Source organism: Hippoglossus hippoglossus, chromosome 14, assembly GCF_009819705.1.
Source record: "Hippoglossus hippoglossus isolate fHipHip1 chromosome 14, fHipHip1.pri, whole genome shotgun sequence".
Classification (NCBI taxonomy): Eukaryota; Metazoa; Chordata; class Actinopteri; order Pleuronectiformes; family Pleuronectidae; genus Hippoglossus; species Hippoglossus hippoglossus.
The window spans coordinates 4,150,234-4,176,709 of NC_047164.1; the positions used below are offsets into that span (position 1 = coordinate 4,150,234).

General features: G+C 41.5%; 1 protein-coding gene across 5 annotated transcripts in view; it reads right to left on the bottom strand.

The window, feature by feature from the left end:
• Positions 1-24,059, bottom strand: part of cadm1a (cell adhesion molecule 1a) — a 326,519-nt gene extending 302,460 nt beyond the window's left edge. For all 5 annotated transcript variants that reach the window (XM_034606250.1, XM_034606253.1, XM_034606252.1 and 2 more), the window contains exon 1: positions 23,933-24,059. In XM_034606250.1, the coding sequence (XP_034462141.1) occupies positions 23,933-24,005 (73 nt within the window). In that variant the 5' untranslated portion in view covers positions 24,006-24,059. The remainder of the gene's footprint in view (positions 1-23,932) is intronic.
• Positions 24,060-26,476: the final 2,417 nt, after the last annotated feature.

A 26,476-nucleotide genomic window follows, 5' to 3' on the forward strand; every position in this document is an offset into this window, starting at 1 on the left:
GGTTGTTCCAGCAGCAAATTAATGACCATATTTTAAGAACCATTAAACGCTGAAATGTGCCAGTGTCCTAAAACTGCAGTGATTTTACAGGAGACCGTCTGGATAGAGCATCTATACTCCCTCGCATATCGTAGGCTGCCTATTAAAGAGCCAGAGACTGAAGTGCTTGCCCTTCGCTCTACAGCACAGCTGTGATGTGACTACAGTATCTATTAGAATAGAGTTGTATCCCCTCACCCTCCTTGACATTTCCAAAGTAAGCCCACCTCCAAGAACGCATGAAACGAGCGGTCCTAATCCCTGCCTCCGCTCCGACTCACTGCCTCTGGTTCATCTCCAGCACCATTCAAAACAAAGGGCCTGGCAAATGAAATGCATGGGCAGAGAGGCGACACACAATGTGGCCCACCTGAATAGACTCAAATGAACTAGTCTTGACAAAGCCACGAAAAAAAAAAAAAGGTCCCGTCTCAAACTCTCAGGCCTGATTTGCCATTCGACTGAATGAGAAGCCCCTCAGAGCTGGAAAAAAACCCCACCCTTGACTTGTACCCGAGATTCTCGCACGCTTTCCATTCTTCTGCAGTCATTATCGCTGGATCCGAACCACGCCGAGAATTAACAGTTTAATTGGTTCTGTTAAACAGACAGAGACAGGCCATATAAGAACTATTGAGCGGAATTCAATGAAGTGCCGTCTTCAGTGTTTGAACCAGTCGACAAGGTCAGCGTTCCGAGTCTCAGTAATAATGCGGGTTGCAGAGAGAATAGGTAAGTGTCAGACCAGAACAATCCAATCCACATCACACATCAGCACCCAGCCTTTGGGTTTGTTTTGCAATAAGCCTCCCGTTGTCATTGGCAGGGCTAATTACGGGGCCAGCGACTATACTAAAGGGTAAATTTCCACATAACAGAACCCTAATTTTGTCTGTCAGGCATTTAAATTCTTCCTTCCTATGGAAGATAACAGAAGAATACAAATAGCAATTAAATGCTGCTCAACCTGGGTGAGATTACACTCCTGAGAAAGACAGCCAATAAGAGGGAGTTTATTGCCTCCGAGAAGTGAGGGGAAAGACAATGTGGTCGAAAAACAAGAACGCTGCACCACCATATAAAAGAAAGAGCCTAAATATTTCCTCTTTTCGAGGCAACGAGGAGTGGAGCCTTGCATCACTTTCTTATTCAACATACACTCGGGGAGCTTGAAGCCTGTGTTTACGTCAAAAGGTGGTGAGAGCTGCTGCAGTGTGGTGCATTTCCTCCATGACGGCGTGTCGGAGTAGAACTAGAACAGTCATCCCCTGCACAACTATCACATAGGTCATCTGTGTGAGAAGCTCATTACCACCCGTAGTTACGTTTGATTGCGAGGCGACCACCAGCAGCCGTGGTAATTATGATGGGAGCAAAAGGAGGAAGTCGGGCGGAGATGAAACACAGCGATTTCTTAAAGAGTCACACAGAGAAAGTTCAGACATCAACGCTGGTAATGGGAAAATCTGCAAAAACCTAACGTTACATTCAGAGGATCGGCTTTTAATCCTCATTGCAAACAATATTAAAATGGATGTAGAATGAAGAATGAAGCCCAATGGCCAATGTATAAGAATGATAATTGTTTTTGTTGCTTTTTCTGACCCAACTTCCTCAACCATTCAATTGTCTCACACCGTTCTTTGAATACATCCTTAAACATCGGCTCTGCACTATGACTTTGAACTAAACAGAAACATAAAGCGTTAAAAACATAACAAAGCCAAACTGTGCAGCCGATTGTCTCAAACTCTCAAACTCTACCTCAAACTGTGGGTGTTGATGGAGGTTCGGTGGCACGGTGACAATCTGCTAGTCACACTCACAGCCTGCACTGTGTAACATTCCCACTATGGAAACATACAGTTGCAGCGGATGGCATCACCTATAGTAAACAACATCCACACGAGTGTGGAAACCACATTTCTCATGGACAATATTTATCTTAGATTTGTTGGCTTTTGTTTCCTTGGAGATTGGGGGTGTGGGGGGTGGGGGGGTGCTCTCTTCTTCACATTTCACATCCACTTCCCACATGCTTGCACGTCTCCGTTTACAGAAACAAACGTTGTTGCTTCTGACAAAGCCGGCCCTTCCCAACTAATATATTTGACTATTTCTAAAGTGCTGCATGACATTTGCTTCCAGGATTCTGCCTTTGTCTTGTTGCGGCTGAAGAAACGGCAAATGTGATTAAATTAAAGCAAAGAAAAACGATGGCAATTCTGTGGGAGGTTGAGTCGAGTTGTGTCGCATTCAGAAATTATGCACAAAAAAAAAAAAAATCCAGCAGTAGAATTATGTCAAATTCATCATTCTGCTTCTCTGGAGTTTTTTTCTTTGTACTGAAAATACAGTGTTGTACTTCCCTCAATAATTAATTCCATTTGGTTAAACAGTGGCATTTATTCAATATTCATAAAAGTCAACACATCTTCCACTTGTTTTTCAAAACATATTTTAGATTCTGATGTTCTACAGACGAGCGACAAACACATCTGCCTCACCCTTAAGGCCATTTCTACATCTGACACTTAATGTACCCCGTTAGAAATCAAACTTCAACATGAGAGCAGAACTATGAGCTGATGTTTGATTTTAAAAAAGGGAAGTGGCTGCTCATCTTCCAGGACGTTGCTCCGCTTCTGCTGTTCCCGTCATCTCTGCTTCCTCCGCTGCCCTTCCAGTAATTTCACTCAGGCCTTCCCCTAATGACTCGTCTGATGAGCACATAAATGCCACTATGGTTTCTGTGATTCAGGAATCAAGTTGTGAGGTGGGTCTCCTCTTATCATCCGTCTTCTAGCCTCAGTGGTTTGGTGCATCTCCGGCTCCTGTTAGATCTGGATCAATGCACGGTCAATCCTTTCCCTGAGAGGACGAATCGATTCGGTTCCTCGGGCTGACCAGCCTCTAATCTCTTGAAACAGTGTGGTGCTCCGCCTGCTCTTTGGAGACACTGTATCCCGGCTCAGCCGAGGCCCCGGCTCACAGCACAAAAATACAACTATGTCGGAGAGAAATCCATTCTTCTGTAACGTGTTCGATATCAAATACACAGCCTCCCACAGTCGGGGGTTTCAGGAGTAGGGGGTCCTTGGAGTTACCATCAAAGTGTTTCATACCCACGGAGATTGGTCCATCACATACAATGTGTTTAAAAGGTGGACGACGCGGCTACACTTCCTCCTGCTGCACAAAAATGAAACTAAAATATCTCGGATACCGCTGCAGCAATAGAGTCTGCAAAATGGTGATCCGCGGTATCATGGCCCCAGTGATAAACAGACAGACTCCACTAACATGGAGGAGGCGGCGTGTATAACCAGTGGGCGATCAAGATGATTGGGCTTCAGTCCCAGTTCCATAATCATCCCGAAGATGCAGATTTAAACAGTAGATTTAAGGTTTTTCAGGCCAAAGAACAAATACTGAGCGATGCGTTTAATTATTAATAGTATTTGGAGTATTGCAACTACTGCTGCCTCCATCTTTACCGCCGTATTTTCCTCCTTTAAAACATTCTCACCTATTTCCAGATCTCATATACTTTCTTCTATTGAATTACCCAATTTGCTTAATGTCTTTTAATGGGCTCATAAGTCGTGAGGCTGGAAAGCAGACGTTTGACGAGCGAGAGCAGCAGCAGCAGCATCGGCAGCAGCATCATGCTAATGAATGTGTACATAGCGTTCTGTTTGGGTCGAGAGGGAAAAGGTGTAAATTAGCCGGTGCTAAGTGTCACGGTTCAAGCTGTAATTCTGTCAGATGAGATAAGTTTACCGCAGTGTGAGCGAAGCCACGGTGTCTTGGAAATGATGAATATTTGATGATGGCTAAGTGCAGGGACGGAACCAGAAGGTTCAGCTGGCTGCTTGGGGAAGTGAGAGGAATCGCATGTGACTGGGAGAGAAGGTCAGCTTTGTTTGGCGTCAGCATAGGTCACCACCCGGGTCTCCACCCACTGTTTATTGGTGCATTCATAATTTTAATACATGTCTGCAATGTTTTATTTAAAATCTGCAGGGTTTATTTTAGTCTCTTAATTTGCTCTCTAAGCTTGAGCGAGGTTCTAGGAAGGGAAATGTTTAGCAACAAGAACTAATGTGTTGAGCTCAATACACGTACATTCATTTAATGGGGGTTGGATGCAAGTCCTGAGTTATAGGTAGCATTTAAAAACCACTAATTATATATAAATAAATAAATAAAACAAAACTCCACAAAATAAACTAAATTTAAAATACTTAAGAAAACATATGGTCTGTTTTCGTCAACACAGCAAAACCAGATCACTTCTAAACTACGCAATTAAAAAAATATGAACTCATCTGACCAGTAAAGAGAAAATATCATGTCGCAATTATAACAATTAGGTGACGACATTATCATCTTAAATGTGCTGAAACTGTTCAACAGTACTGATACACACACTGAAATCCGAATTATTATTAATTATTATAAGAACATTGTAGATTTCAGACGATTATTATTATTCTCTCGCTCAACTCACACGTGTACGACGACACAATCCATCTTCTGTGTCAACAACATCTCAAAACTTATATCAATACAAACGAGACCTAAAACTGAATAGGAGTCGATTACAACAAAACCAAACAGCCCGACAGAGAAAGCAGAAAAAGAAAAGTCCCGCGCTTAGTCACCGTCTTTTCTTATCTTTACGTCTTCAATAATGCAAAACAAACCCATGAACCCCCGCCTGCTGCTCATGCAGCTGAAACATGGTTTCACTGACTCTGGTTGATGCTGAATGCTTTTTACCTCGAGCTTTTCAAAACGCAGAAATCAAAACTACTGCTATTAATCACTCTCATAATAACCGTCATTCAGTTTACAGCAGTTTTCCCTAAAACCAGTAACTATCTCATCCCTGCTTTTGTGTGATTTGAATCTAGTTCTGTTTATTAGATTGTGGTCGTCCCTTAAATTTCCAAGGGAAGAGAAACCTTCAATCACTGGCTGCAGAATACAATGATATTTCAGACAATGGTTGTTCCTCAGCCCGATCGAAAACCAGTGGGATGAACTGGAAGCCTGACAGCAAGCTCTGCCTTATCTCGTGGCTGAATGGGAGCGAATCTTGCAGCCATCTTCCACACTTCTGTGTCTCTGCAAGAAGTATGGAAGCTGTTATAGGATAATATTGATGCCCGTGGTGCTGAAATGACCCATTCAGCGATCACCTCTGGAAGTTTGGTTGGTAAATATGAACCAAAAGATACTTTTGTTCCCCCGCTGTATTTGATGAACAAATTTCACATTTTAACTGATATGGTGCATTATTGCAATGACACACTACAGACCTCAAAATAGTCGATCAGCTCACGACAGCAGGGAGCCTGTTTGTAATAGATTATTTTCAACCAGGGGAGTAGAGAAGCCGGCCTAATCCTAGTCGTGCAACAAAGCAGGATGTGTTATCCAAAGCTGTTCAAAGCATCTAAATATGGAAGCAGCGGGACCTCGTACTGGATGTTCGGCTGTTCCTCCACAACGGATTTTCTGCATGGACTCGATGCATTAATATAAGCAGTTGAGATGAGGTCGAGAGGGTTTTGCAGCTGTTTGTGGTGAGGTCAGATGACACAGGGGCGGATCTTCTCTGTAGCGATTACAGAGCATCCCCCAGTTGTTCTGTGTGGCATTTCAAAATAAAAATCACAGAGTGTTAGGATAGAAACTGGCTGGGGTTATACACTTTAATTCACTATTTTATTCTGAAAAGGTGAGTAAGCACACACATTTTAATATATCGGAATATATCTGTGCTAGTTTGTTATATCGTATGCTTAAAAAAAAAATAGTATATTGTCACTTACATCCGATACAAAAATAAGTTCTAACCATAGATTTTACAAAAGGTGACCGATATGAACGCTGCCATTTTGCACAGATAACGGCATTTGGAGTGTAAGGGGGGGGGGGAATAGAGCCAATGTGCGCACACTCGACCAATCGTGAGTCAGTCTCAGCTGTCAATCGTGACATTTCAACCCATTTTTAGAGCATAAAAACAACCAATCAAAACCAAATTGCCTAAAATGACAGAAGCCATGTTTTTTAGTTTGGTCCATGTCCCATCCATGAACGTGGAGGAGGCTGGGTTTATGACCTATACAGCAGCCAGCCAATAGGGGGCGATCAAGACGTTTTTCGTTTCACTTTAGGTGAGCAGATATGTCGTCCATCTTTAGGTACAGGCTATTCTTGACTCTAGTAATTTTTTCCTGTGGCTCTTTAAGGTTTTGTAGTTACTACCACTACCTTCCTGTCGCCGGCGGCTGCAGGTTATGCAGACACATGCACACAGCGGCATTCACAACAGCAGGGGGAACAGCGGCTGACTGAGGCTCTATTTATTCCATCGCAGGGACACGGTGACGTTGCACCGAGCGGCAGGAACAGTTGGGGGAAATTTCCAGGCTGCCTCTCCACAGGCCGGACTGATTATTCTCAGAGACTGGGTGCTCCATAATCCCCTTGTTTCTGACGGAGGGAGGGAGGGAGGGAGGGAGGCAGCCGACTGAACGGCCGTACATGCAGGAACTTTAATTACACAAAGGTTCAGAGGGGCCTGCAGTGTGGAGCTGTGTGGCTCTGTGTCCTCTTTTCACTGCACAATACAGATGCATTCATCACATGAGAGTTTTAATGCATGTAATGATGAACTGACTCTAGTCAAGTATATCACAGAGCTATGAAGTGATGGTTTCAGACTGATTGACTAAAACTTATGTCAGGAAATAAAAAAAACAAAAAGTAAAAATGAACAAATACACTTAAACTAATGTTGATTTGCAAAGTATTATCCAGCGGGTATTTACATTTATGTATTCTTTAGTTTATAAAAAGCTTAAGAAACCAATTACAAATGCCTGTCAACGTGTTCAATGATTCATTTTCAAACAACAACAAAAATACCAAACTCGAAAAACAACATTAATTGACTGTCAGTGATTAATTGTGTGTGGAAACAAAAGATAAATAATTATAAAGGCGACTGTGTGTGGAAGCGTGTGCGCATTTCTACTGCTGTTTTCCTTTTGATGTACATCAACGTATTTATATTTCTGTTAAGAGCTCATCTTCTCTTTAAATAAAATCAACAGCACAATAACCACACAGTTGTCTCAGAGACGCAAATATGAAAAACTGTGAATTTAAATCACTTCATCTCACAACTTCTACCATATAAAGTATTAATCCTCAATTATTAGTCCGGGATTTCTGAAATATCTAAACCTCTGCAGCACACGTCAGCCTATGAGTTATAAAAAAGATGTTTTCCACATAATTACAATAAAATTACGATAGAAAATATAGAGTAATAACAAGAAAACACATTATCTTGTGATATTCAGTGTTATAATATGGTAGTTTATTGCTATAACATTAAACATTTAACTCGTGATTTAGCCTTTGTTATAATGTGAGACGCTCGTTTAATAAAACAACTCAGTGCCGAGATTGGATAAAATTGGAAAACTGGCTCTTTGTCACAACACGGCTCTCAGATCTGAGCGTTGGGAGGAATCTCTCTCCGAGCATGTTCTCGTCCAAAAAGGCGAGGAAACATCCCGAATAGGTCACAGCTCCGGCCCGTCGCGGAAAATTTGAAAAGGTAGTCACAGGCGACTGACTACCTTTGCCATTCCACCGCAGAAATGGACCACAGTTGTCATTTCTCCAAACATTAGTGTGACAAAATAGAAGGCAGACTGACATGGCCGCCGCTGCACTCAGCCTTTGCTATTTCTGCTCTGAAATGACCCTCCCTTGTCATCTTTCAGCACATTAGCGTGACAAAATGGAAAGGAGATTGAAGTGGCACCATCTGTGGGTGACAGAGGACGCAATGAATTGATTTCTACTGTCTGATGTGCTCTTTCACACCATGCTGCTTTTTTCTTTTTTTTTTGAACACTACTGAGTGACAACGGAATATTTAAAGCTGTTCTATTTGCGGTTACATTTAATTTTGAGGGCTTAAGGAAAAATAACTGAAAACCTATATTTGTGCAGGTTGTGTGTGTATATATATACACAGATAAACAAACACACGTTTTCTCCTCTCCACAAAACAAACAATACTCAGTGAACCACTTAATTCGAGCTGATTTGTAGCAGTGCTCCGATGCCGCCGAATGAATTTTGACCCCAACAGCTGGCAACCATCTAACCAGGCTGCACCCATGCCAAAGAGCGAGGAAGAGGAGATGCGGCGCTGCACTCAGAGTATGATTTGTAGGGTGCGTACTGTGTAAGGGGAGGATGGGCAATGAAACTTATTTATAGGCGCAATGTTACGATAACTGAAGGGGGAGAAAGAGAAAACGAGGCAGTAACGTCGAGGAGGAGGGAAAGGATTTCTCTGTTTTCAGAGCCTCAAAGACAAAAAAAAAAAAAAACAACAGAGGAGACGAAGGATATTTATAAATTTTTCGGGTTTTTATTTTGCTCAGTTTCTTTGCCTCAATTCCCCAGAAAATGTGTTAAGTTCATGGACAAAGTAGCTGCAGAGTTGTAGCATGAATACAAATTGTGTTAAGGTTTCTGGAATCGGCATTTAACCGATTAGATTGAGAATTAATGCAAAAATGAGCACAGTCTTCATTACAATCAATAAAAAGGTCTTTAGACTTTAGTCTCCTTAAGACTTCAGAGTGTAAACTTTAGAGAAGCCCGGCTCTGATTTACTGTACGACAAACATGACCTACGTGGGGTATAATGGTGTTTTATGGCTTTACAGACGCACTAATAGACCTCTCTAAGCTTCAATTATAGACCAATCATTCTGCTGTGGGAGGGAAAATAATGTATGTTGAGAAAACCACCGTCCTCCACTCGCATTGTTCAACGGGTCAGAGTTGACGAGGAGGATTTACAGTGACGGGAACATGCTGAGTTGCTCCGTAGGCGGCGGCGAGCGAAAGCATTGTCTCAGGTTTTAATCTTCAAGGCCTGATCTTCGTCTACTGAACTCATAAGATTCCTTTGTGTTCAAACATGTTCACAAATTCAACAAAATAGCCAAAGATTGTAGCAAATGTGTAATTCGGGGCCATATAAAGACAATTGACTAGATAACTTAATATCAAAAATTGAAAAGTTGAATAGAGTTTGTCGAATAAAGCCCTGAGGAGCTCGTCAGTGGCGACAGGAGAAAGGTGTGTTCGCCTGTTTTTGCAACTTCCCGAAATACACACTTCACACAGCGATTCGAGCAGAAACACACGGAGGTGAGGACGTACACACGAGTCTATATTTTGCATATTTCACCATTTGTCTTCACTGTCACCTTTTTGTGTTATAGTGTGAAATTGTCCCCATTTGTACAATTTACCCAACGCAACGTGTGTCCTTTCCCCTTCATGCGTCACTGGATGAATGGATTTACGTGTTTAATAACTGCAAAGCATTGTAAGTCATGTTAGCTTATGTCACTTTGGGTTATTTTCATAATAGCTTTACTTCCGAGGCTCCGCACATGAGTGTAGCTGCAGGGCTGCACAGTGAAAGCATCTCACTTCGCATCTGTGGCTAAAAATAGGCCAAGATGGGAGCAAACTATGACATAAGCTTTACAAAATTCTGCCCAAGCAGCAGCTTTTTGTTTTTAGCAAAAAGGTTGATGAATAATCTACGAATGCCGTCCTCTCCCCTCCCAAAACAAAAAGTCACATGGGGCCAGAAGAGCAGCTTCCAAAGTGGAATCCACTGTGGCTCAACAGACGGTTTTTATATTCGTGTAAATAGAATTCTTACGGTTTAAATGCAAGTTTGAAAGTGAAATTATTCGGCTGCAGCAAATTTTTTAAAATGCGAATTCACTGATCTACGCTTTTGCAGATCATCGTAGAAAACGCTCAAATGCAGCTTCTCATTTTTAGCCAGTTCTAGTCTATAGTTTTATTTTATTGACGAATCAACATTTAGGTATCAACAGATAACCAGTATTAAAGGACTCAAAACTAATCTCAATTTGCTTGTCTTCTCATTTCCATTTTATTAAAAGGAATTACCCAATACTTTATAAATTTAACTTGTATCCCATAAGCTCCTGCATAGTTTATTTGGGGAAAAAGGTTCTGCTCTGACAACGTTAACCTCCTCTTGAGAATAATTCCATTCCTGATCAATTATGGACGGATAACAACCATGTCACCTCAGGTAAACACTTTCAAAAGGTCAGGAGCCTTTTTCCAAACTTTACAGCTATACTGCAGATATATTATACATATCATCATAACTGGCAACTCAAAGACAAAATGCTAAGATAAGCCCAGACTCCGCAATATGGAGAGAAGTAGATGATCCTGGCGTGTCAGGTCAACTTTGAAATGCCAGACAACCAATCAATACACAGACAGTTAGCCAGACTAGCAGCTTCTCATCCTTACGAAAAAAATATATATTCTTATGCGGATTAACTGCTCCTTCACCCATTTTCATTTTCAGTCAAGAAGGTATTAATCTGACAGCAAAGTGAAGCCCAACAAATACTACACACTTCAAAGCGGCAGGAACTGCTTTGGAAAAAGCGGGCAGGTTCAAACATTTCTTTTCATTTCTATTTTCAGTCAGAGACACACACACCCTGCCCATGGTGTTTTCAAACAACTTTCAGTAAACCCTCAAATGTAGAGCCGCTTATTGATGTTCCCGCTGACAATTTTAGCTTGTTTAAATTTGGATCCGCCGCTTAAGTGTCATATTTTAGAGCAGGTGAAGCCTTGTGTTATTTAAAAAAAAAGCCATTACACATAAATACACCACATGTCATCAGGGTGTCACCTTTCGCTTCATTATCGTTTCAGGATTTGTTTGTCAGTTGCGGCGTCAGCTATCGACGAGGTGCGTCTCCGTCTGCTTCAGTTAGCGATGTCCTACGTCTCCGAGAAAGTCTTTCACCTCCCACACAGCAAAGTGGCTTTTTGGCTGCACTGGATTTAGTTAGCGGATAATCAGGAAACATTACTTATTAGGAGCTGGGGCTCAGGAAAAACCCATGGAGAAATCAGAACTGCCCGCACACACACACACACACACACACACACACACTCCCAGAGAGCTTGTAATGGATGGACGAACAACAATTTCAGCAAAGCAGCTTGTCTTGAGGTCAAACAGGAAAGAGCCATGACCTGTCAAAGAGGCCTGGGTTCCGAGTGTTGTTCGTACAATAAAGTTGTGCGGGGCGCGTGGTGAGCAGGCACTTTGCTTTCGCTCCCTTCGGTGGACAAATTGGTATCTGTGGCTCCCGCGGGATGTGATTTGTCCCTGAGTGCTTGTTGGATGTGAGTGCCGGAGGGCGGGTCTACAGAGGAACGTGGCTTTTTGATGGTTCCAATGTGAAACCGAAACACAGCACGGAGGCAACTCTCCTTCAGTGTTCGTCTGTAGGCGAAGACAAAGAAAAACTACACAACTAAATCTCCAGCTTTCGGTTGTAAGAGTCTGGGACTGTTCTATTCATTTTAAGTGATTTATTTAAAGTATTCATAATCTCTGAATGATGGTGCGTGTCCTCTTTAAGCGAAAGCACATGGGGACACGCACAGTGAACTGGATTAGAAGTCCGTCAGATCTGAGGCTGATGAAGAGCAGGGGCTTGGTTTGTCCTACTTGCTGAAACTGGTATTTCCAGAGCCTGATTTGTTCTGGGAAATAAACAAAACCACATTTACACCTATTTAAAGTTTATTTTACATTAGAATCATTGGCGATTTATGAGGTTGTGAGTTCATTACCAACCTGTCCGTCGGTCACGTGGTTGGTTTGATTGACAGCAGGATTGAAGGTTGAGGAACAAACCAAATAAACTTTGTCACAGGGGTTTTATTTCACTTTCTGAAACATGGGGAGATAAGGTATTTTACATTTTCACCAATTTCCAAAGGAATGGATCTTGAATATAGTTGATTTAAATGTGGTTTTATTAGGGAGCTGTTGGGCCTGCGTGGAGACAGGTGCTCAGAATTATCCAAAAAATGCTGATCAATCGATTTCCATGAGATTTTTGTGGATTGGTGGGATATGACCCAAGGAAGAATCCTTCAGATTTCATAGAGAAGATCCAGGAATTCTTTTTACTTTCTCTAACAGTGAGATAGGATATTAGCCTCGTTGAAGTTATGATGCTCTGCTCACCATTCTAGTTACCTACTGTTTGAAAAAATGTTTTCAGTTTGTTCCATTACTTCTGGTTCCTTCTGTTAAATATCCATGTATCTACTGTGTATAAGATAACGTCTCTGTTGTAGGAGAGAAGGTCAAGTTACGATTTACAGAAAGATCCTGGTAAAACACAATGCTCCACATTCACAGCCAACATTGGAAGGCCAAACCGCCGAGAGCCTTGGCTTCCAGCAGAAAGCAGCGCAAACATGCACAGCATTGAACCACAGGTGCGTTGTGAAGTGAGGAAAACCCTGAGATCACAACAAACATCTTTATTTATCATAGTCGAGAGCAGAGGCTGGAAACTTATTTCTGAAGCTGACAAACTCCTAAACATTAGACCCAAAGGGCAAAAGGCCATAAATTACTTCATCCACTGTCTATTCAATTACTGGCTCTATGTTTTGATAAGTTACAGCAACATGAACACACAATGTAGGCGACAGAATGTACTGGAAGCTTAAAATACTTCTTTAAGTTACTGTGGTACATTTAAGAACAGTGTGCTGTAATACAAATAGTACTTGTACTATATCCACACAGCATAATGTGGAAATGAAATCTAACCTCTCTATGCAGAACACGAACAGAACTGTGAGCAACACAGTGAAGGTTCACCAGGGGGTGGATGTTAAACGGTTAACCATTAATATTAATACACAAATACAATTACACTTGCAATAGCTCAGTGTCCATCAGTGGTTAAGAAACTACAGCCCGAGCACTGTGGATATATACCAAAAAACTATATATCTGCGGAGATATATGATAAAAGAAATGGCAGCGATTCCATAGATGCCGTTATCAAAATCTTATAACAAAAGAAATTTGACCCTTTATACACAAAATGTATCAAAATGAGCTGTAAATAAAAGGAAAATACAAATATTACCATGTATGTATTATATAGATTTGATAAAACAGAGGTTAACGTAAAATATAAACATAAAGGTGTTGCACATTCTGTAAAATTAAAGTTTTCATACCAATATACATCAGGAAAAGTGCATCTGTGAAAGGCTAAGTCAGTTTAATTTTTTTTGGCAAACCAATAAAATCGGTCAGGCTCTGAAAAGAAACATATCAAATTACTGCCCTGAAGAATAATTGTGAAACACTAACTCTGGAGGCTATTGTTTGCTAATAAGTTCCCTTTTCACACAAAAGAGAACCTGATGGTGACACCGAACGAGACTAAGTGGAACTTCACAGCTCCGCAATCTAGGATTTCTGCACAAGGGGCCCCATTGTTCCGGGAGCAGGTAAGATTCTCCTCCGCAACGTCCAACTAGGACACAAAGAAAATGAGACGGTGCATCACTGTGGAGCGGGTTGTCTGGCATCGGCGCAGAAAATATCAGTCAAGACACAGTTACAATGGAGGAGACAAAGGACGAGAGCGGAGCACAGTGGGGAGACGTGATCCGGTTCCACGGCCGACAGTGCCGCCGCCTGAAGGGCCTCATCAGGAGCAAATGTAATACAAGCTGGAGTGTTATGTAAAATGAAAGATGGGAGAACCCGGATCACTCAGGCCTACTGTGCTCCAATTGCTGATGCATACCTGTATTGTATTCAGAGGGGCATTCATTTCCCCTCCGATGATTACAACGGAACACCAGCTGTATTGTTTATTTGGTTGAAAGCACAAATGATATGCATTGATTCCTTATTCATTCATTGTTGAACTCAGCATTGTATCTATGAATGCGGGCAAAACGGGCCCAATTACAGCGAGCGATGCCTCCCTGCGACTCGACGGCGCAGCGAGATGATAAAGGCCTCAAACTGGGAGGAAAGGAGCAATCAAAGGCCACTTGTTGTCCTTTGTAAATTCAAAAAGCGGAATGGAAAAACATTTTTCTCGCTGTGAATGACAATGGTTCACTTGGGACTTCAGATTAGATTATTAAACCGTTTGCATTTTATTAGGGCTTCCGCCGTTTTCCCTACCGTTAGGAGGTGATGCATTGTCACATGAGCCACCACGCTATGGATGAGATGAATGGTCGATATATACATTACACGTAAATGATCCACGAGTACATTATACAGTTAGATAAATTACACATTTTATCAGATTTTCACTTTTCTCTCCGATAACTGATAACTACACATTAGGAAAATGACTAATGAAGAAATCGTGATCACTAAATTAAACAGTATTTTATACACACTCATCATAATGATCTAAGGTTTTGATATGATATTAAATGGATATCAAACAATGCAAACTTGCTCATAACAGATATTGGAAAAAAAACGAAATGAAGACACACAACTGAACCTCTACCCCCCTCCACCCCCCCCGAACAAGAATCTGAAACCAACATGTGGCTGCAAAGTGTCGGCGAAAAAGAGAGAAAGCTTCCGACGTGATGGCTGATCCCTCTTCAGCCCAAAGCACGAGTCCAGCCCAGTTTTTTAAATCCGTAACCAAAACACTTTAACATTTCCCCCATCAACCATAAAATGAAGAAAATCAATATCATTTTACACATCACAGAACCTGGCAGCATCTGTGACGCCTGAACGTTCAGTAACCTCTGACGGACAAACACACACTGACCCTGAGCCGACCCCTTAAGAAAACACACAAACGTGCTCATATCAGGTGTGTTGACACGTGTGTGTGTGTGTGTGTGTGTGTGTGTAAACAGTAAATTGGAAGCTGGACAAAACAGACACAAACGCTCCACCTCCTCCACCTACAACTGTAAATCTGCTTTTACATGAATGTTCATTTGTTGTGAAACTGATTCAGACTTTTACTTAACATTGTCAAGTAGAAATAACGCTCAGTATGCAAGAGAGTACTGCGACTAATATGGCATTAGTACTTTTACTTGAGAAAAGCATGTGAATACTTCCTCCACTGTGATATTTTCGGAGACAGTTATATACCTGATAAATGTGATGCTGAAAATTTGTTTTTCACAATAATAACCATTTTTAGTTCCCTTTTATTTCCATGCGTTTGTATTGAACCAATTTTTTTCAATGCTCTTAAGCTTCCGTTAACGAAGCTCCACATTTCCTGCAGGGGTTTTCACATTAAAAGGCTGATCAGAGATTAAACCCATTAGCCTCATTGATGTGATCGTAATGAAGAGATTTTAAAGAGTCATCCAAAAACTGCAAAGTAGAAACAATATTCCTGCTAAAAACAAACTGAGCAGCCAAGTATGACATGAAGTTAACAGGTAAAGTGTTTAAAGTAAAGTGGGTTTATATCAACCAAAAAACAAAGCAAATCAAAAACACAACTGGTTCTTTCTCCTCTTGATGTAAATAAAGTCCAGTAGAGAGAATTTATGATGCAGAGATTTTTTTTAACCAAGAAATACACAACTACTTAAACAAGCATGTTTTCAACCAGCAGCAGGACAAAAATCCACAGGGGTTCAATTCTCAGAGAAACGCAGCTATAGACGCGTTTCTCTACGTGGACTGAACTCATTTCCATTTTTCTTTCATGGTTTCCAGCGTCAACGCAGCAACCACTTTACATTTGTGTCTATTTATTTATGTGATCATATCCGCCTGTGATTCAGTTTGTGTTGTATCCCAGTTGTCTGTGTTTGGTCAGGATTTCCTCCACGTGTCAGACACTCGGGACAGATCCTCTCGCCCGAGGCTGCGCTCTCATGCTGCCACGGCTCCTCCTTGTGCTCCACGATAAAAAAGGGCCAGAATTTTGTGTCATTGTTTCTCCACAAGCGAGAAGCAACACCTTCACTTTTAAGTGGATTTTACTGTAGATGCTGCAACGTTGTGTTTCCAGGTGACAGCACTGCTGATGAAATACAAATCCCCAGCCCACCAATCTCACTTAATGAGATTTTATTTAACTTTTTAAAAGTTAGATCAAGCAGCACTTTGGGGTTTTTTGACATTGTCAGACGGCAAGAAATTGAATTGGAGCCCAGCTGCTGCCAGAGTTTCCGAATAATGTCTAACGCCACAGAACCAACAGAGTGCTGCTCGACAGCATCACTGAAGTGCAACGCGAGCTGCTCTGTGTCGCGACGTGAGGGACGACCAGGGTGATTTGTTCCCTGATGAGAGAAGTGACGAGAGGGAAATGTCACAGAGAGGATGTGTTAAAGTCCTTTTGTTCATTCAGCACTAATATTACCAGAATTAGAGTTTGTTCTCATTTGCATGAAATGACCTGTGGTTTAAAAGCATTTAGTCATTAATGATCTATGAACAGAACAGGTGGCGGTGCAACAGTCTCCTGCACATATGTCACAATTCCTCTTAAAAGCCAAATGTACAGGTTTATAAAAATATATACTGGAGCCCGACTGACAAATCTGCCAAAATGAGCATATTGATGTTGGTTTGCCAATATAAACCTTTTATTCAAAGAATAAACTATGCAGAAAAGATATGCATTTACATTTTACATGTAAAATGATGTCTTTTCTCTTCTTTCCAGTTCTATGCATTGGGCTGTATATGGGTTTTCTGTTTATTTATGGTTATGTATAATACATTCTATGATTAAACTGTAAAATATAAAACCTCAAATTGATAAAGACATCCTAGGAATCGTTCTGATGTATATATCCGCAAATATATGAAAATGTTTTACTCCCTAAAAATCAGAATCAGCTCCCAAAAATCTATATATCTGTCGTCTTCAAGCAAAAGGGATCGTGGGTCATAAACTGTTTTTCAACCTGAGCAGCACGAACATTTATCTGTAATATTTGCAGTTCGCACCTTTAAATTGAAATTAGCAGGTAACGTTCAGCCGGTCGTGACATTAAACCCTGAATGAATGCATCACAGTCGTCGGATGCTTGAGGACTGAAGACTCACTCTCCCTCTGTTTTCCAGTGATTTTACTGATTCCTTTAACTCGCCAGCATTTGTTTTTTTAGTTCAGAGAAGCTCGAGGACCCAGCAGACAAGACCCCTAACAAGTGATGTTCACAGAGTTTCTGCATTCACCTCAGTGGCCTTTTTGTACATCACCATTATGCAAATACAGTCATAAATATTCAAATGTCAGTTGAATTCGACTCATTTCACTTGTTTAATAGCACAGCTTGGTCTAATTTCGACACCCGGGCCAGTAGGACTCCTTTCAGAAGCGGCAGATTGCTGCTGTTCTTCCTCCCGCCCCGCCCCCCCCACCGCCACCCAACCTCCCAGGAGATTTGGAATCGGAGCATGCTTACTTGACATCCCATCAGTCGACGGATCACTAACAAGTAGGCCATAAACCTTCTTTTCCCTTTGATTACACTAAGTACACTAAGTGCACAGAGGGCCAGATGCGACCCAGCCCAGTCATCTGTTGGCCTGCCAGCAGACTCACTATAGACCGGGGCGGGCAACAGGCAGAGGGGAGGGGAGAGGAGGGGGGGGGGTTCACCGGGGGTCCACTCCCATCAGGAGTATAACCATTGTTCTTCGTTACAGCTGGGGAAAGCTGCTGGGGGGGGTACAGACGCAGAACAAGTCCATTTCCACACCTGTTCTCCATCACCAGGACCCCTACCAGCTTGTCTCAGGGACTCAACAAACACACACTCTCTTTGTTTCTGAACCTGCCCATTGTCAAGGTTTTGTGCCAGTTCAAGCAAAAACAGCAATTTATCAATAAAACTCCTATATAAACCGTATAAGTCAAATAACAACATATTACTGTAGGGCAGAAAGACTCCCAATTAAAAACTGCTGCCCCATCAGCGTTTAACAAACACACTGTGCAGAGTGAGAACAAAATAGTTTATGTTTTTGATTCAAAAGATGTTTAGAGTAAACTTTTATGTAACACGGCTGTTTGCTGAGCAAATTGCAGTGATTAGTTTCGCAGATGATGGAGTTTAATTTAATTACCGTTTGATGTTTGTTGGTACTAGCTCCAGCACCCAAGGCTACTTCCACACAAATAAAAAAAAATGTAAATGCATCACTTCTTGTACATTTACACCTTGAATCCGGACCAGTTTACTTTAGGGATCAACACACTAGCCACATTTTCGTAGGCCAATTAAAAACTAGCCTAGACGCCCAGATCGGCCTCCTGATTGGTCCTGCTGAGTCATGACTCTCCGCCCATCGTCAAACTCAAACCTTTATTTTGAACGACACAGCTTGAAACTCCAAGGTTATAAAGGCAAGTTCAAAACTCTTTTCACAGACTGACAGAGCTGTTAACGCTGGTGTGAATATTACAGTCATTAACAGTGGGACTGCTTCGTACACTGCAGTCACCAGCGTGCACTATCCAGGCAACGCAGGTAATGCTACAGTCATCCCTGAACACTCAGGAGTGGATATTGGACAATGGTACTAAAGCTTAAACACTTAACACTATTAAAAGTAAAGTAATGGATAAATACACTCAACATTTAATAGTTTCATTTCATATTATACTACCAAGAGAAGCATGAATGACTAATTTAGTACACTATTAATAAGTACTCCTGGCATGTCTACTTAATGAAGTACCAGACCAGATCTGAATCTGTGCACGAGTGGAGGGATTTGTATTTCAAGGTTTGCTGAATACGTTTGGGTTTGGACTGTTGGTCCAAAGAAAACAAGCAACGTGACAATGTTGCTTTGGGCTCTCACAGGATTTTTATTTTCATTATTTTTCAGATGAATTTTGTGAAATAAATTAAACATTAGTTCCAGCCTTAATTATAATCTTTTCAGCTTCAGGGTTTCACACAGAAAAGATGACTGAAATGTTTATTGATTATACAACAGGTATGACATTTTGAAAAACCTGCATTTTATCCACTATTTTAAAAAGTTGTAAAACTATAACAAAACTTTCTGATTTGATTGGAATATTTTCCATAGTTTTATTAAATACATTCTTGCCCAAATGTCCGGACCACGTATTTGTGGATCAGAAGAAGCGAAGCGGTTGTTCTTCTTCTGAGTGAGCACCAGGCTGGTCTGTTATTCACAACTGAAGTTCGGAGATGTTACGACCAATAGCAAAATCATTTTTTGTTATTTATTAACAAGAGACAACAGTTTGATGACCTTAAACACACAAACGTCCCCAAACGTGCTTCCAAGACTCCAAAGATCACCCAACTCTGGACATGGAAGCCTAATGACTTTGCTTACAACACTTGCTCCATGACTGATGAATAAAACTAATGCTTTCCTTTAAATATCTGGCTTTGGCATTCTCATCTCATCCCTAAAGACCAGCGAACACATCAGGCATTGAAATGGGTCAAGTAATACTGAAGATAGATAGAAGGGGTGGATGTAAACAATCGTATCTGAGCACTATTATGTATTTAAAGCAAATAAATAGAAACTACAGCCTAAGTTTTGATGGAATAAAAGAAAAAAGAATCACATTCAGGGACACTAGCATAGATTTTCCATTGAGTTACTTTTTTCTCGTAGTGATGTCAAACGGTATCTGAATAATCCTTCATCCAATCATCACGTCAAGGCCGTAAAGATGTCAGTTCATTGAGCCCTTCAGCTTCGAGTAATAATCAGCGGCGCCACAGTAAATAAAATAAGAAGCTGTGAACTCAGGCCAGCAACAGCAACAGCCAACCTACAGAAAAATAGATGTTTTCAGCTGTGCATTAACTTCGGCTTTATACCCCATAATGAAAAGTAAATAATCCTTTGATAAGATATGCAGCAGGCTGCATGCCGGGCTACAAAGGTGTGACGACAATGCCGCGAGAAAAATAGATGGATTAACACTTGTTGTACCACCACAGAGTAATAGGTTCCAATGGGATCTACTTACTCCTGTCTATCTTCTGAAGAAAGCTGTTATTTGCATGCAGAAAACAAGCAAAGGAGAGAAATCTGACTGCCCTTCACTGGGAAATGTGCTGGATTCCCTGGCAAAGCTTAAATCTGTGCAAAAGACATAACAAGCTTTTATCCACTGCAGCATCAAACATTGATAGGAAACATAAACCAGCATCCAAGATCAAACACCGAGGAAGCACGTAAACCGGGGGAAAGAAACAGCCATACACGCAACATACCTATATTTATGAATTTGTCACGTAAACATGGCATTAAAACATTTTCTTCCCGCAGTCACACACAGTCTCTGCCCTCACATGCATTATCACGTCATTACATAACGCCAGAAAAATGAAAGCAGACGCTCCTCACTTCACCTGGTAGGTTGCTCAACCAAACTTTTCAAGTCTCAGCTCGCTTGTGGTCGGAGCGTGCTGCGTTAGCACTCTAATAACAGCTGTAATGCCTCTGGTCTTCTACCTGTACATTCTGCATCACCATTGAACTCGCAAAAATGTTTCTATTAAAAAAAACCTGAAGGAAGGTGCATAAAACAGCTTAATGACACATTTAAATAATATACCACCACGCATACATTACAACAGGATACAAGATGTGCCTGCGTAGCATTTTCTATCCCTTAAGGGCAGCGAGATTATCACTGTCAGGCTTGGAATTCAAAATATTTCATACAAAAACTACCTTTGATGAATATTAAACTACAATGTTAAAATATCCTCATTTTAAAATGATTATAGTAAAGAAACTTGACTAAATTGTATGAATCTTAAAATCAAGAATTCATTACAGATAGTGAACATAGGAAGAGAATCTAAAGGCTAAATTTCAGACAGTTGAGGCCGAACGCTCGACTCAAAACACACTATAATATGACTTTATATGGATTTTTGATTCATTTCTTTGTTTATAAATAGGGATTAGAACCCGACCAATAAGGATCTGTGGGAGCTGATACCAATGTTTAGAGTAAAACATTTACAATAACGATTTATGCGTATAAGTGTGCGTTATAGGGAACAAACTTCACACCTGCACCCTATATATTCATTACAATTCAATGTTACTATTATCATAATATGTGGTATGGAGTATAAAGTATAAAAAAAAGAAACTGACTCATAAAATGTCGTTATTGAATCCTTGTGTATGAATGTAATTTAGGCTCGATATTTCATGGTTTAATATTAAATTTCATAATAAATAGCTATAAATGAAAAGAAAACACAAATACAACCCAGAAAATAAACACAAGCGCGCATCTTTTCTGCATTGTTTATTTTTGTAAAGTAAAACATGAAGTATTGGCAATCATAAACGTTGATATCGTGTCTGATATCGGTCGAGAGCATCAGTATCAGTCAGGCTCTAATATCGATCACCTTGTGTTTTGTGTTCTCTCCAGTGACCACAATAAAATGCCTCCCTCAGTACAAACCTTTACCTTCCATTACAGAACAACCACCAAAGCCACCTGCCTTTTATCTGAATGCACAATGTGGATATAAACAAATCTAACCCTCGTGCACGGTTAGTTTCCCCACTCCCTGTTTGAGTCAGTTGCAATTATTGAAATATTCCTCATGTATATACACAACCAAGCAATTTGACAAAACCATCCCACATCGACTCACTTCCAAAGGCTGAACGTCATCTCAGTGGACGAACACCGTATCCACAGTGAGCCCTCTGAAACAAGAGCGATGCAGTCAGACGTACTGAACTGTGAATGGTTCCTTATAAATCCATTTAATTTGGAGCACTTGTGTGATATGATGACAGTATGAGGTGGGCCTGTGTGTGTGTGTGCCAAAATGGAACTTACAGTTAAGCAGAAATTAATTAACACTGCCTCTCTTCTCTCCTGACTGCACAGCAATTCATACCCCCCCCCCCCCCCCAACCCCCCCGATCGCACTAACCAACTTCCCATTTATTTCAAATAAACAATGCCTGCCCAGCACAATGTAAGCCTATGTACTGTGCGCTACAGGTAAATAATTGATATGCTTTGTGCAGGCACACCGAGCTTTGTTTGAAATCAGTGGGGCCATCTCTCCATGAAGGTAGAGCAACACTGCCCATCGTCCAGAGAACAGCAGAGCCTTGTTTGGTTAGCTGTATCTTCACAGGACAGTTTAACTGGCTCGCATGGAGGCAAGGAGGGGGAAAAACATCATCACTGTGCCTCCATTTTAATGGATGAAACGTTGTAATGGATTAAGCCTGGTGGATAATCCACAATGTGACAAACGTGGACATCTGCCTCCCCTGTCACTCTCACAATTAGAGGCTCTAACTCAGCATAAAAACGGTTTAGATTCCCTGCGAGCAGCAGCTTTGCACTGAGGTAACTTTGAGGTTTGGAATCGTTCAAGAAAGCAGCCATGAGAAGCGGTGGTGAAACTCAGCAGAGAAAAAACCTATACTTTCTACCCGGTTATGTAATTGCGTTGGAACGCGTGGTGAGGGGGCTCGTGGGGGCTCTTTCTACATCTTTATCACATCAGTGTGCAAAAAGACAAACAAGCCCAGAAAGCAACGAGCAGTTCTCACGTGGTTTTAAAACATCTGCACACAGAAAAAGAGCAAGATCAAAGGGAACTGTGACTTCAGATAATGGCAATAAGCAGCAGTGCTACCAGTCCATCCCGCCTCAGTGCGGTAAATAAGCGTGCGTGTGTGTGTGTGTGTGTGTGTGTGTGTGTGTGTGTGTGTGTGTTCCGCATCCTCCAACTCGCCAACACCACTCTCAACATCTATCAAAGCAAAAGCGTGAAAACGAAATGCATGCGCACAGTCGCAGTTTCCACCGCACCGGCTGCATCTCTAGCCCGACTACACCCGAGCGAACCTTTGAGATGTTGCAATGATGCTGCTGCAAATCCAGTCACGATAATTTATGGTAGAAACACAGCCCGGATCTCCTTTGGAAAATCGTGCAACTGAATCTTCAATCGTGTGCCAGCAAACGTGCGTTTGTGTGACAAGGGAGAGAAAAACACGAGACGAATCACCGTGTTGTGCTTTTAACTTCGGCTTACATTAAAAACACAGAGAGGCCCTTGAATTGCTGAAATTCCTACTTTTACAACGGGTTCGCCCGCGTTTCTAATCGTCTCCGCGGGATGACCCGTAGCGAACGAATTCCGACAAAACTGACATAAAACGGGAAACAAATGCTTGTTCTCACGCGATCTTACCGCCGAATATTTACAATAGCAAAGTATCACAATTTAACGTTAAGTTATGTTCTTCTTCGTGGGATTTACTGCCGCTGAGGGATCAGCTCAAAATCAGCATATTTCTAAAGGGAGTTCGCTGCGGCTCTTCCTCAGCCCGCACGCTGCCGCTGCACTTTAACGCATCGTTGTTTTCCCCGTGATTTACAGCAGCGTTGGCTCAGTTTTAGGACCCGTGCTGCAAAAGTAACCGAGCCAGAGGAGAAACCGCACCAACACCGACACACGCAGGTCTAATACGTGTCTCCACGTTTCCCATACGTGCGACAAAAAGGACCAAACACAACATTTCAGAGTTGCCAGCTGTGTGGCGGCGACGGGGTGCGCGGACTAAAGTCGTGTGTTCCTGGGCAGCGGATCCGAAACAACCCGTGTGCGAGCCCCGCACCGCGCAAACATGCATCTCCCCTCTTTGCGTCCAACTTTACGCACACTTGGCGTTTTCTTTCTCGCTCCTTCAGCATCGCGCGTCCGAGTGTGTGTTTTGCGCTGCGCACGGTCTGAGAAATGTTCGGTCCTCAGTACGCGGCTGTGCAGAAAGAGCAGTAAAACCCCCGCTCCTCATCCTTCCATGTCTGCATGCAAACGCAATCTGCGGGAGAGAGGGGGGGAAAGTGCGTGATCCGTGCGCAACACGACAAAAAAGGGGGAAAAGTCCTACCTTTGTGCGGGGCCGCTTGGAAGAGGAATAAAAAGAGAATAGTCGCCAGAGAGCCGCTGCCAGTGTTCGCCATGTTGGACACCTGCTTCAGTATGGCAGAGAGAGGCTGCTTCACCTCCAGCTACAACGGGACTCACTTAATGAGATGCAGGGGAGGGAGGGGGCAGTTTACCATATTCATCTCAGCAACAGTTTTTATAAGAAATCATCGTGCTCGTGATATTTGTCTTTTAATCCAGCTCTCTGTTTTTTTTTTAGTGACAATGAAAACAACTCAGTTTTTTTTATTCTCCGGGGGGTTTGTGTGTGTTTGTTTTGTGCTGCAGGAGGTTGAGGGTGGTGTTATTGGACGGGTCCCTTTAATGTCACAGAACACGTTAACATAAAAAAATATATACATTTCTATTCTGTCATTTTCAATTTATTTTGGCCATTTCAGAAATCTTTTGAAAATAATTAATTCAGCCACCTGTAGCATGCAATACACAAGCAGGGCCGCACATAGGTTTTCTGTGAGCCCCCATGGACCCCCAACCTCCAAAAGCTGCTTCCTCACATGCACTGATCTCCGGAGGGGCGGTTTGAACGTAAATGTCCGAGTGAGAGCGTAGAAGTGACTGGGTGGTGGGGGGTGGGGGGGCGTTGATGATGTTTCTAACGTGACGACACAAAAGCAAGAAAAGCAGTACCACCCACGTAGAAGACGACAACTGAGATGTCAAGAGAGTTTTCGGTGATGAGGGCTGACGCTGATGTCGACGTACTGCAGCAGAATTTATACGTAATGTCGTGTCTTGTCTATTTTACTCTAAATTGAAACATAATTCAAATATTTCTTGATTTACCTAAATTATAACAACAAACGAACACAGAGGCCCCCTATAGGCTAGTTTAATAATTTACTCTGTGAGCCCCCTAGTGGCGATGTGGACCTTAGTGGCTGCTAATGGTCTGACTAAACAATATACTACTTTGTTATCTTCTCACATGTGTACTTAAGTTGACTATATAGCATAGTGTGTCTTGTATCACAACATCTTTCAATGTTTAAGATAATAAGTAAATAAGGTAAACAGCCACATATACACTCAAAGAGACACAGTCAACACCCAAACAGATGAGAGGGCGTCTGAGGGTGGTGGTTGTAGGAGGTGGTGCTGCCCCCTGATCTGTTTCAATTGTTGAGGTTGGAGTAGAAACTGTTGCTGGTAGACAATCCTCATTTTGACCACATGACAACAACAAGAGTAACATCAATTTTAGTTTGTTTTCACAGTCACTGCCTCTTTTTTTGGGGGGTAGTTGATTCCACAGAAGGAAAACATTCTGGTGCCAGCTGCCCAAAATGTTTAATCTGGATCATTATGATCCAGATTAGCAAATCCCATGTTTTGCTATCGAGGGGTAATCCATTACCAAATACTCCAAATATGACATACAGTATGTGAATAGGACTGCATATCACACAATGGAGGTAGAACAACAGGTCATATAACAGTGGGGGGGTCCACTCAGGAACAACAACACAGACAGCAACTGAGAACGTAAATGTTCTGAGGAGGTTCTTTACGTGACTGAAGTGGAACCACAAGGGTCATGTGACAAATTCCAACACAACCAGACCTAATAATGATATTTATGATGCACATGAGCCTGTTTTAACACTTAGAACAAGAATGAGGGATGAGGTCCTGTCAGTGTGATCAATCTACACTGATAGACAACGTTTTAAATCTTTATTATTGTATTTAATATTCTTTTATGGCTACTGTAAAGCACTGAAAGGCTTGATATTTCGCCGAATATCTACTTTATCTGTGATGATTTTTCTATTACTTATTTTAATATTTATTGTTTGTGTCTGGTTCAAACTGTCCTACAATGAAAATAAAGGATTTCATTTCATTTATATTTAATTTGGCCACATTTTGCCCCTGAAAACCACTCATCAGCTGGGATCAGAATAAAAGTGGTTATACAAAAAAGTTTGTAATAATCCATCATAAAACTTTGACCCAGATCCGAGACTGGATCATGTGATGTAATCTGCTTTAAAAAACCTTGTTTTTTTTACTTTAAATGGTTTTCAAGATTGGATCCAGTCCGATTACTGGACCCTGGACACTATGATAACCACTGTCCTGATAGCTGAGGATAAGAGGAGTTACATGATGGATGATGAGAGCAGATACATTTTATGACACTTCAAATTGAAGTGTGGGTGGAATTTCCAGCCATAAAAGAGAACATTGTCATTTGTGGCAATATTCTATAGATAATAATTTTCTACGAAGGCTGAAAATGCTGCAGGAATGTGTGGAGGACATTTATCACGTCTTAACAAAATAGATAATCATTGTAGCCTCTTATAAATATCCATTCACCCATTGAAACAGAATGTCATTAATAAAGAATACGCCTTGTATAGGGAAATGTTTTAAATTGTCAGGTAAGGTAATAACCGGTGATGTGAGTGTTGAAGGAATGTGGGACATGAGGGGTTCGGGGGGTAGGAAGAAATGGGGGGTCAAGCAGGAGAGCATG